The sequence below is a fragment of the Mastigoproctus giganteus genome, chromosome 1 (genome assembly GCF_048544385.1).
Source record: "Mastigoproctus giganteus isolate SK-2022 chromosome 1, ASM4854438v1, whole genome shotgun sequence".
Lineage (NCBI taxonomy): Eukaryota > Metazoa > Arthropoda > Arachnida > Uropygi > Thelyphonidae > Mastigoproctus > Mastigoproctus giganteus.
In genome coordinates, this window is record NC_143575.1 from 147797792 (window position 1) to 147811225 (window position 13434).

At 37.3% G+C, this 13434-nt stretch overlaps 1 protein-coding gene across 1 annotated transcript in view; it reads right to left on the bottom strand.

Moving 5' to 3' along the window:
* LOC150091185 (glucocorticoid-induced transcript 1 protein-like) overlaps positions 1–13434 on the bottom strand; it is a 362458-nt gene that overhangs the window by 227531 nt on the left and 121493 nt on the right. Inside the window, exon 2 of the mRNA XM_090382684.1 lies at positions 2842–2883. Coding sequence (XP_090238810.1) covers positions 2842–2883 — 42 coding nt within the window. The remainder of the gene's footprint in view (positions 1–2841; positions 2884–13434) is intronic.

A 13434-nucleotide genomic window follows, 5' to 3' on the forward strand; every position in this document is an offset into this window, starting at 1 on the left:
ATCTGAAGAGTTGACTATGCATCTTGAAAGTTATGTGTGTCAGTCTTCACTTTTTGGTATAAAATATTTAGTGGCTTTATGATTATATCTCTCTCTCTGAACACTTCACATTAGGCTTTTACATTTTTTTTTTTTTTTTTTTACAATGTCAGTCAGCCCAAAATTGAAGAGTTTTAAAAATGTCTAAGCCCATTATAATGACCTTTGCAAAAAAAAAAAAAAGACCTTTACCCTTGAAGATTCTTAATACCTGATGAATCACTGTTGGTAATACAATGCACTCTATCTGTTAGTTGTTGATTATACTCATCACAGTCATTTGGTCTATAACAGACTAATTCTCACTTTTGTTTCCCAAGTGTTTATGTCATACTAGACTGACTCATTATTACACTGGCAACCTGTCTACTGATTGTACTGCTTTAGAATCTATGTGCTTCTAAACTAAAAGCATCATTCCTCTATTGCTTATTCATATAAAATTTTATAATTTTACAGAGAGACATACTGCTTTGATTAACTTGAGGCTGCATTTCCAATTTAGTTATCATCAGCAAAAATATCAAATATATCTATTATGTTTTACATTTTCATTTATATGCCACAATAGTTTACCTACACTCACTATATAATTGCATTTCTATATTGACATTGCAAAAATACTGGCATTAAATATTTTTTTTATGTGGATTACAAAAGCCACCACATATAAAAACAACTCAGTGATGTTACATCCATAATACCTGATTGATTCTGTCCAGAGATCATCTCCAAATAACAAAGTAAAGCAATACACTGCATTTTTTAAGTCACAGCCAAAGAAACCATGTTTTCTAAGCATTTCCTTATTAAAACCTCTTGTAAATTACCTATTTTTATATTCAATAGTTCAAATTACCTTATAATAGAAAATTCTCATTATAAATTCTTATTATAAGTAATGTTTTAATATAAAATAGGTTATCTAACAAAGCATTCACTAAACTACTGACTTATAAACATTTCTTCAACCTAACTGAGCTGTACAGCTCTGATAACATTATGCCCGAACTCCTGTGCACACAAGGAAATGCCACTGAATGCTGGTGATTGTAGCCAGCTAGAGCAAAAGTTAAAAATTACATTACTGTATACACTTTGTCAGTAATTTTACTTGTACTGGAAGAGTAAATATTGCTATATAGCAGAATACCAAGTAATTAAAACAGCTTATAATTACATATCAATTTCATTTGATTAAAAAAAATTTGGGAACAAAAAATAATAGTGATCATGATATTGATTATAATTAAAGTCTTAAAGGCATTTTCTGTAGGCACATTACAATAGCTAAATTGCTTATGATGCTATTAAGGCAGTACTATGTGAGTCGGAAAACTGCTAGCTTGGGGGGCATTCACAGAAGACGTAGGCAGAGGTGAAAAGAAGGTGAAAGAGAGGATGCACAAGTTTCTGGTGATTTCAAGAGCTGTTGGGAGTCATCATGGAACAAGTAAATACATAGCCTGTGTTAGGGTGACTAAGAGTAAGAACAGGTGCATGTATAATTAAATGTACACCAATGCTAGAAGCATAGAAAATAAAGTTGATGAATTTGAAGTGATGATCAAGACAATCAAAAGCAGATATTGTTGGGATATCAGAGACATGGTGACACAATATAAGCAGTGAAGAATTGTAATTTGGGGAGTACAATGTCTACAGAAAGGATACACAGGGTAGGAAGGGAGGAGAGGTTATGCTGTTAGTTAAGAAACACACAAAATCTAAGGAAGTGCAACCAGCTGACATGGGTGGACAATGCAATGTTGAGTCAGTTTGGTGTGACAAACACTGGGAAAGGGAAAATGAGAGTAGGAGTGTGTTATAAGCCTAACAACTCTGATGAGTACAACAAACTGTGCAGAGAAATAGAGTGGGCCAGTAAATCAGAATGTCTTGTAATGGGGGGGGGGATTTTAACTTACCAGATATTGACTGGAACTTGAGTTGGTCACTCGCATGCTAGTACGAAATTTTTGTGGATTTATTGGAGGATTGTTTTCTACAGGAACATGTTTGAGGGGCAACCAGAGGGTTGTTGTTGTTGTCATTCAGTTTTTAGGAGCATTAGCAACTAAGGCCATATTGCTCCGGGAATATGCGGTGGTCATGGGCTCGAACCCCGGTCTAATGAAGAAGCGTGTGCTACGCACTGCTGCTGCTGCTGCTGCTCCTGCCCACCTGGCTATGGAGGCGTCTCCAACCAGAGGGAATAAAACTATTGATCTGATTATCAATAGTGATTATTCATATTTTAAGAATTTGCAGATAAAGGCACCACTAGGTGACAGCGATCACAGTGTACTGATGTGGGATTTACTTAAAGATGTAACTACCATCAAGGGTAAAGGGAAAGCTTTTTACTTTCATAAAGGTGACTACAGTGATCTCAAGACAGTTTTTAAATTCTATACAGTGGTATCAACTGTTGATGTTTAAATCATCAATAATATGGGTGGGTGTGGACATGTGTATGCGTGTTTAAATAAAAAGCCCATGCCCAAAAAGTATTAGAACCTATAGTACGTAGTACTACGAATGAGTGAATGGTGAATGAGTTAGGTAGCTGAGAAGAGAGAAATACTTGGTGATATTGGATTTAAATTTCTGTAAGTTGGGAAATACATGTGAAGGAAGAAGGAAACTTCAATTGGGTGGGTTTAGAGTTGGACACTGAATGGATGGTAACTGTTTTTGCAGCATGTGTTCAGACTGGTTTAAAATGGAGTGAGGGAATTACAGATTACGGTGATAATAATTTTTAAAATTTAAGGATAATAGTTAACACATATAACTTACCTAATCTCTCAGCTTGCAGCCTAAGCTCATTTCCACAGCCAACTATATATATAAAAATAAAAATTTTAAAAATCAGATAAAAGTATTTTAGGACAAAAATTTAGATGAAAAATCATTTATAATTTTGCCTCCATATAATGAAACAACACCTCACTACATTTATTTTTGGACAGGAATCTTGTTCAATGCTTTCTTACAGCAGCAGGTAAGCATACTAAGTAGTACTACCTCTTTGTTCAAGAAGTCATCTAAATGAATTCTAAATGGAAAGCCTTCAAGGAATTAACCATGGAAGCTACTAGGCTTTTCATACCAACTAAGAAATACTGTTTAATATTTAGACCTAAACTGATGTCAGATGAACTAATGTTGCTTGTGGCAGAGAAGAAAAATGCATATGTATGTATATAAATTATCAGGTGACACAGAAGCCTATGACAGATGTAAGCTAGTCAATAATCAAGTCACAAAGGAGGTTAGGCAAGTGGAGGCTGATTACGAAAAATCCTTGGCAAAGTATGCAAAGAAAAACAACAAAGACTTCTTTACTTATTATTATCATCATCAGCCATATGGTGCAAAGAAGCCTGAGGCTTATGCTGCACCGGCCAAAAAAAAAAAAAAACTTCAGAGTTACCCTGAGTGAGAGAGAGAGAGAGAGAGAGAGAGAGAGAAGAATGATGATCTCCAGCTCAGGACCCTAGGTGTGCCAAGCCCATATTTACCAGATGTGAGGCCCTGGGGTTAATATGTTTACATAAGTACTCTAGAAAGAAGAGGATGAATCAGATCGGTCCACTTGATGTTGGTGGTTCAACTGTTGATGATCCTCCTCAGATAGCAGAAAACTGAATGAGTATTTTTCATCTACATTCACACATGAGGAATTCTGTAAGGAAGGGGGAGGACAGAAGTTTACTAAACAGGGGTCTAAATGATTTTTTATAACGGACAGCAAAATGGAGAAATTGTTGAAGTTGAACAAAAAAAAAAGACAACAGGGGCAGATGGAATCTATCTAGTTATAAAGAAGGAGGCAGTGAGGGAAGTAAGCAAACCCATAGCCATAATTATGAGAGTATCCTTAGATTCAAGGGAGGTTCCCCATGGACTGGAGATGTACAAATGTATCCCCAAAGGGTGACACAAATACTTATAGACCTGTTAGTTTAACTTCTGTTGCATGGAAAATAATGGAGTCAATGGTTAAAGAGTGATGCAGGATCACCTAGACATGGGTTTGTTAAGGGGAAGTCTTGTCTGACAAATCTTATTAGATACAATGATGTGGTCACAAAGGAACTGGATGCGAAAAATAATTCTGATATCATATACTTGGATTTCAGTAAAGCTTTTGATACTGTTGCACATGGAAGACTGCTGTACAAATTGAAGTGGTTCGGCATTAAGGGCAAGTTGCTGCAAGGAATAAAAGGATGGCTGAATGGGAGAAAGCAGAGAGTGGTAACAAATAGACACTGCTCTATGTGGACTAATGTTATTAGTGGAGTCCCCCAGGGTTCAGTGCTGGGCCCATTGTTGTTTTGTGCATTTATAAATGATATCAATGAAGGTATATCAGGCTTAATGTCAAAGTTTGCTGATGATACAAAGACTGGCAGGGTTGTTAATGACTGTAAAGACAGTAGCTACTGCAACAGGATCTATAAAAGTTAGGAAGATCGGCTGAGATGTTTGTTTGTTATTTGGTTTTTAGGAGCATTAGCAACTAAGGCCATATTACTCCGGGATATGCGGTGGTCATTCCCTGACCTTTCCGCATCCTCCGTATTTGGTGGAGACTGGCTCGAATCCCGGTCTAATCAAGAAGTGTGTGCTGCAGATCGGCTGAGAAGTGGCAACTGAAGTTTAACATTCACAAATGCAAAGTACTGCATATGTGTAGCAGTAACAGAAGAGAAACATACCAACTGTGTGGTACTACACTCAGTGAGGTGGAGAATGAAAAAGACCTGGGGTAATTGTGCAGTCAGATATGAAGTTCTTTGGCAGTGCAGATGGGCTGCCAGAGCAGGTCATGGAGTTTTGTCAATGATATATAGGAATTTTGCTAGCAGACACAAGGTGATTTTCCCTTTGTATAAGGCAATGGTCAGGCCAGACCTTGAGTACTGCATACAGGTCTTGAGACCTCATTGTAGGAAGGATGTAGAGTTGCTAGAACGAGTACAGAGAAGGGCAACAAGATTGGTGCTCTTACTAAGAGAGGCTTAAGTTCCGCAAGTTGCAGCATCTGGAGACTAGGCACATGCGAGGTGATCTGATTGAGGTGTATAAGGCCTTGAATGGTTTGAGCAGGCTTGATGCTGATGGGATACTTCTGCTTGCTCAGATTAAGAACCTGAGGGGGCATGGATTCAAATTGAGGAAAGACAGTTGAGAATAGATGTGCGGAAGTTTGCCTTTAGCCAGCAGGTAGTTGATTGCCGGAACAGACTTCCATCTGTTGTTGTGGAAGCTGATAGCTTAAATAAATTTAAGGCTGAACTGGACAAACATTTGGAGTGGCTGGGTGGGTGAAATCGGAAGGGGTTTTTTTTTTTTTTTGACTGATGCTGTATAAGCTAGATTTCTTGCATCATATGCCTCAACTAATGCTAATGCTAAACTAATGTTAAGAAACTGGCAATCACATGAGCAGAGGTTAAGGAAGTTACTGTGGAAACTTGATCAACAATCTGCTTTCCTAATACACATAGCGGTCTGAATTACTCTGTAAATCAATCAGTTTATGGGTGAATTTTACAGTCTGCTAGATCCACCTATCAATTTATCTTCTGTTATGATCAGCTATCAATCAGGCAGTTGAACGCAATCATACTACCTGCTACAATACGTGATGTTAGATTTCATTCTGCAGACTTAAATGCAACCTATCAGTGAATGTGCACATTACCTAAAAGAGCTATATTTTGTTTACCACCTGAGCTCATCTTTGTAGAGATCACCGACAGCTGCACAAATATTACACTGAAAAATTGCTCATATCATAAACCAAACCAAAAAGAAAGCTTTGCATAGGCTTAAACTTTTCCCTCTATTTTAGGGGATATCAACTCTTGTAATATAATATAACCACACCTGTGAAGGCATGTCAGTAACTCATGGAGTCGTTTATTATCATATTTCAGTCAGTGTTTTACAGCAGCCGGTTCATTCTTATAGCATGTGCCACCCATGGCCTTCCATTTCTTGGAAGCAATGCCAGTTGTTGACTTGTGAATATTTTTTTTCTAAGTGCCCATGACAATTTTCCCAATGACAAGCAGATAAATGAGAAACAACTATTAATCATGTGCCCATCATTTGGTGTAGACATTTGAAATAGATTTCAGGCTAGCCACTCACTGCCTTCATAAGCCAAAGTTGTTGTCACATACAATTTTCTGTAATCAGGTGTCCACTGGCTCCTGTTAGGACTGCTATTTGTAGAGACAAATGATGTAAGAAAGCAAGCTTATAGAGCATCAGCCAAAAAAAAAAAAATTCATATCACCTATCCATCTCCTCCTAAAGCTTGTCTAGTTAGTTCTTCCTTGAATTTATTCAAACTATTCTACAAAAACTGATGGAATCTTGTTCCAGCAATCAACCACCAGCTGGCTGAATATAAACTTCTGCATATCTATCCTGCAACCATCCTTCTCAATTTGAATTTATGCCCTCTCATGTGTGTAGTCTCAGCAAGAACAAGAATCCCATCAACATTGAGCTTACTCAATCCATTTAAGATTATATACCCCTCGATCGGATCTCCTTGCCAATACCTAGTCTCCAGGAGCTACAATTTACAGAACTGAAGCCTTCCTTCGTAAGAGCACTCTTTTGTTCCATTTACTAATCTCATCGTCCTCTGTGCCCGTTCTTACAGATCTACACTCTTCTCTAAAATTTTTATTATTATTAGCCATATGGTGCAAAGAAGCCTGCGACTTAGCCAAAAAAAAAAAAATTCCCGAGTTACCCTGAGAGAGAGATAGAAGTAGAAAGGAATCACCAAGACAGAGAAGAATGATGATATCAAGATCAGGGACCCCTGTGAGTATGGGTTTGCCAAGCCCATACTCATCAGATGTGAGCCCCTGGGGTTAAGATGGTGCCTTTGACCTCTGCCTGCAGTTCTTGTTAATCTATTCTTCTGTATATCCCCCCCCCCCCACCAAACTAGCAGTTTTCCAACAAATCTATCACTGACTTGATAGCATCAGCAAATATTCTTGCATCACATCTATTTAAGTGCATTCCATCTTCCTGTAAAAGTGTAAGGACCCATCCTTACAACAATAATTAATAAAGTCTTGTTAAATATTGGGAGAGTTAATTGTAGAGTAAATAGTTAGTTTTCAGCTCAAATATCATGGGTTAGGAAACACTGGAATTTGAAGGTTATTCCAGACACTCCCAGTTTAGTTATACCTCGTTTGTAAAGGATTCCTTAAGTGAGTCGTTAAGTATAATAGACCGAAACAAATCCCACTTAAGACAGGAGCATATACTCATTAGAAAGGGCACTGAGTACGGGCGCACCCTCTTAAAAATTTCACGGTGCGACTCTAGCAGGTGTGGGCGACGTAGTAATGGATGTGAGTGTGAGGTCACAAAGAAGGCCTGAAACTTTCTTAGTTGACCGGAACTTACGTTTTACCTCCTAGAATGATCCCGAAATAAAGGATGAAAAAACACGCCCAAGGAAATGAAAGGAGACGAATAAGAATCACGAAGGACAGGATGTGGAAGTCAACGATTGGCCAGGAAGAAAGCGGAGGGATTTTTGAGAGAACGTAGAGAAGGGTCTGAAAAATTGATACTGGGGCAGATGCGAGGAGTTGAGTTTTGGGGTGATTCGGAAAGAGTCGTGGTCTAGGTTGGGTGGTGGATGCAGTCCTGGGGTAGATGGAAGTTGTAGCGGGAGAATTGTGATAAGAACTCTGGGTAAGACTAGAGTAGGAAGGAATGTTCACTTGTAGATTTTGAAGCAGTATGGAGGGAGAAAGGAGAAACACACTCAGAGAATTCTAGAGGTAAAGTTTAATCAAATGAGCTGTCGAGCGACTGGCCTACTCGGAAAGCACCTCAGTCCATGGAAAAAAATGCAGACTAAGAAAGAGTATAGGATCCTGAATTAAATCCAGCCGCGTAGTACCCGGTAGGGAAACATCAGAAAGATTGCCGTGATACCCGGATGGACGACCTTCTGCATTCCAGTCCACGCCTAATGCAGAGAGGAACGTAAACCGAGCAAGGAGAAAAGCCCAGAAAATCACGTAGTGTTAGGAAGTTTTCTGAGAATAAATGAACCTAAATTAGTAAGGAAAGGACTATAGGATAATGCTATATAGTTAAGGAGGGATGTCAAAGTGATAAATATATATATAAGAGTACTAATGTAATACATAAAGAAAGATAATCAGCCTAGAGGGTGGCATAAGAGTAATGTAATCAAGGTGTAAGTAGTCTATAATTGGAAGTGAAGTTCTGTATTAATGTTTGATAGAAAGAAATGACCTATTAAGTAATTAAGAATTGTTAACGATTGGTAAAGGTTTCCTAACTAGTGTAGAGTTAAAAGTTGAATTTTGAATTATTGTGAATGTTGAATTATGGTGAATATATCTGATTGGAGTAGGAATTGATTAAACAGATAGGCTATTAAGGAGTTGTGGATTAATTGATTGGAAGGGTACTATTTAATTTGGTTGATTAATGTTGACTGTTAACCTGGCTATAAGGAAATGTTTGATTGAATAAATGTACTCTCCTTACAATTTTGGAAAAACGAACTCTTAATGAATTTGTTAGCCAGCTCATTGGCTGATAGTTGGTTGATCATTTATACGGACTGTTTAGGAGTAGAGAGCGAGGGATTGTGTGAGGTGAATACCATGACCTATTGAAGCCTATGTAGAACATGAAGAGACACAATGTTATAATATTAGTAAATTAATAAGAGGAGTTTACCTCAATATAGTACAGTAATGTTCGGGCGGCCATATTTGATCTCCGATGCGTGGACCTTTACGTGCATGCACGAAGACATATAATCACTATTTAAGTTGCAGGTTTAGCCTGATTCGGTAATTTTCATTCCTGTGATCACGACAGTCGGTCGAAAAGCATTGTCAGCTTCAGGAAGGAAAATCGTTTTGAATATTTTCGTTAGATTCTTTTAATTGCGTTAATTTGAATTTTAATTGTTTTGAATTGATTTTGAATTGTGTTAAATTGATTATTTAATTATTTATATTTTACTTTAATTATTTATATTTTACTTTAATGTACCGGTAAGTTATCGATTTTTCCGTTTTAATTTCTGGAGGGTATCATACGGAAGTGTTCCACGTACTATATTGAGGTAAACTCCTCTTATTAATTTACTAATATTATTATCAACGTAGAACATATTGAGTATTACAGCTCTGATTCATACTATCTAATGTTATAATATATAAGAATATGTATTAGAAATGGATAAGTGTTGGTGAAATGATTGATTTGATATCACGATATATACACATTTAAACGTTAGTATGATAACAAGTCTCCAACTAAATATTGTATTCAGTTAAATGTTATTGCAAGTTTTCTTATATATGATATGTCAATAAACAATGGTATATTCTACATTCATGTGTGTGTGTCTGTCATTCCGAAACTCAGCCAGTCCAGTGGAAGAATACCTATTATATTTGGGGTCCCCGTGAGTCTGGGATTTTCTGAAATCAATCAAGTCAGTGTAAAAGTGGGAGGGGTTTATAAGGGGATATATAAATATTTATCTATAATAAATAAATAAATAAATATAAATTAATACAAAAAAGAAGATACATAAAAAAAAACTTTACCACCCCCCACAAAAGCACTATCTCCTGTTAACAAAGCACATACCACACAGAGAAAAAAATTCTACACTATAAGCCTTGCACATTTTCTCCATGGCTAAATTGGTTGACAACACTCAAAATGTACTCCCTCCTATTATGTCTGTTCAGAATTCCAGATACTTTCAAATTCAATCCTAACTCAAGACTTTTTTCCAACATTGTCCTGAATGTGTTAAGGTCCCCATGCACTGGAGATATGCAAATGTATCCTCATTTCACAAAGGGGGTTCATACGGTGACACAAATAATTATAGACCTGTTAGTTAAACTAGTTTAAAGAGGTGATACAGTATCACCAAGACATGACTAGAGTAATAGTTCAGACACAGCATGGGTTTGTTAAGGGGAAGCCCAGTCTGACCAACCTGATTGGATATTACAATGTGGTCACAAAGGAACTGGAAGGAAAAAATAATTTCGATATCATATACTTGGATTTCAGGAAAGCTTTTAATACTGCTGAACAAATTGGGTTGGTATGGCATTAAGGACAAGTTGCTGCATTGGATAAAGGGATGGTTGAGTGGGAGACTGCAGAAAGTGGTAATAAATGGACACTGCTCTATGTGGACTAATGTTATTTAGTGGAGTACCCCAGGGATTACGGGAACGAGCATAAAAATTATTCGAAACACTTTATTTACAGTAGACCAAAGAAGGTTCAAGTCCCTTGACACACCTCTGGCACTACTGACTGGTAGTGTTTTGCATTCTGACCTGGAGGCCATTGCAACTGCCACTTCATCCACTACCACTGTTCCGATACGTGGTAGCCTCCTCCCTAGAATTACACCTAACTCCCTGGTCGCTCCAAATTTCTTTATTAGTTTTATGCAAACCTTTAAGTTTCCGATATTTACGTAGTGCTGCATTCGTCATCATCAGCCATTTTAAATCCACTGCAGGATGAAGGCCTCTCCAGCAACTTTCCAGTTCCTTCTGTTTTGAGCACTGGCCATCCATTTACTACCCACAAACTCACGAATTTCATCTATCCATCTCCGCCTTTGTCTTCCAGGTTTTCTTCTAGCTCCTCTTGGGTACCATTCTGTTATTTTCTTAGTCCATCTGTCTTCATGTCTCCGAGCTATGTGTCCTGCCCAAGACCATTTTAGTTCTTTAGTTTTGATAAAAATGTCCTTTACTTGAGTTTTCTGCCTAATCCATGTGTTTCTCTTCTTATCTAACAGTCCGATTCCCAATATAATTCATTCCATTATTTGCTGTGTAGTTCTCAGCTTCTCTTCCATTCTTTTGGTGAGTGCCCAAGTTTCACTTCTGTAAGTCATGGTGGGGAGTATACATTGGTTCATTATTTTACGTTTCAGACAAACTGGGATATTGCTCTTCAGTATGTCACTATATTTCCTGCATACTATCCATTCAAAATTTATTCTTCTCTTGACTTCCAGCCATTTATCATTATTACAGCTAATAACTTGTCCCAGATAAGTATATGACTCCACCTTTTCAATTACTGCTCCTTGAATCATTATGTCCCTTTCTGTGGCATATTTGTTCATCATTACTTTTGTTTTAGCCATATTCATCTTTAGACCAAAATCCTTACTAACTCTGCATAACTGATTAAGATTTTCCTCTAATCCTTTGGGATCGTGGCTTATGACCACAATGTCATCTGCAAATCGTAAGTGGTTTAGGTGCTCTCTGTTAACATTGACTCCTTTCTGCGACCAGTCTAATCTTCTGAGAGCTTCCTCAAGGACAGCAGTAAACAGCTTCAGAGATATCACGTCTCCTTGTCGAACTCCTTTCTCGATTTTAAATTTCCTAAATTTCAAAATCATAATATATGGGGTATCTATGCCCTGTCTTTCCAGTGTCTGAGAAATGACTTATGCTGTATGGAGTCAAATACCTTTTCATAATCTACAAATGCCAGGCATAATGGTGTTTTATATTCATTTGCTTGCTCCATTAGCTGTGATATTACATGAAGGTGATCCATAGTTGAGAATCCTGTTCTAAAGCCAGCTTGCTCTTTCGGTTGATTCTCATCAAGTATTCTTTCTAATCTGTTAGTAATGACCCTTGTGAACAACTTGTAGATGTGAGATAACAAGCTAATTGGTCTATAATTTCCAATTTCTGATTTATCTCCTTTCCTATGCAGCAAAACTACGATTGCATTATTCCACTCCCTAGGCGTCACACCTTTTCTAATTCATTTTGTGAAGAGTCTTGCCAGTTTTTGTGTCATGTCTCTTCCTCCCAATTTTAACAACTCTACAATAAGTTCATCTTCTCCCTGGGCTTTCTGGGACTTCATTTTCTTCAACGCATGTTCTACCTCATCAGGAAGAATATCGGGTATGTCATACGTGTTACTAATTTGCGATCCATCTTCCACACTGCTGGCATCATTCCCCTGCTCCTTGTATAATTCTCTATAGTAGTCTTCTGCTATTTGAATTATGCCTTCTCTGCTGTTTATAAGTACACCATCGCTATTCTTCAGTTTCAGTATCATTTGTCTTTCTGTATTACTGCCCATGGCTGCTGATTTAAATCCTTTGTTTTCCTTTAATGCTTGGTCTACGTTTCTTGTGTTAAATCTTTTTATGTCCTCTCTGAGTCTCTTTCTAATGGCTTTGCATAACTCAGTATACTCAATTTTTTCCTTGTTACTATTTATCTTGCTCTTCATTTTTTGCCTTCAGTTCATCATATCAAGTGTTTCTTGACTAATTTTTTCTTTGGATTTCTCTTTCCCTATAGGTTTCTTGGGCTTTATCACTTTCAGAAAGTTGTAATATTCCTCATCGATATCTTGGTCCTGAGCAGTCTGCAGAAGCTCAAACTTGTTTTTAAGTTCCAGTACATACTGTTTTTTCTCCTCTTGTGTTATCTCAAAGACCTTCCCATTATTTACTCTAGTCAGTTTTTTCCTTTCTTTTTTTACATCTATATCAAATGTGCATCTTACCATTCTGTGATCACTTCCAACATTTACTTTATTCAAGATGGTAACATCATTCACAATATATCTTCTGTTAGTGAGGATGAAGTCGATTTCATTAGTTGTTAATCCATTTGGACTCTTCCATGTCCACTTTCTGTTCACAATTTTCTTGAAAAAAGTGTTCATTACTGACAATCCTTGAGATACTGCAAATTCCACAAGTCTTTCACCTCTTTCATTTCTTTCACCAATTCCAAAATTTCCTATAGTTCCCCTTTCTGTGCTGTTTTCTCTTTTTCCAACCTTAGCATTGAAGTCCCCCATAATAATAATGTAGTGGGGTTTCTGCTCATCTAGAAGCTCTCAATTTCGGTGTACATTTCTTCAACCTCTTCATCATCATCATCATGGCTCATTGTTGATGCATAAATCATTATAACCTTTAGCTTGTACCTCTTAGAAATCTTAAGTATTAGTCTTGACACCCTTGGTGATGTACTTTTGAATTCTTTATGGACCAGAAACCCAACTCCACCTTCACTCCTTTCATTGTTTCCATTGGTGTACAGCAGATTTCCACTTGATAAACTTATAAGTGATTCATTTCTTCTTCTTGTTTCAGCCAAACCAATGATATTCCAATTCACATTTTCTAATTCCTTTTCCAGCTCTAATATCCTGTCTTCACCAATGAGTGATCTTACGTTATAACAGGCCAAGTTCAGTTTCCGTGCATGGCAGCCTGGTCATACCCAGAGATTCTTAGCA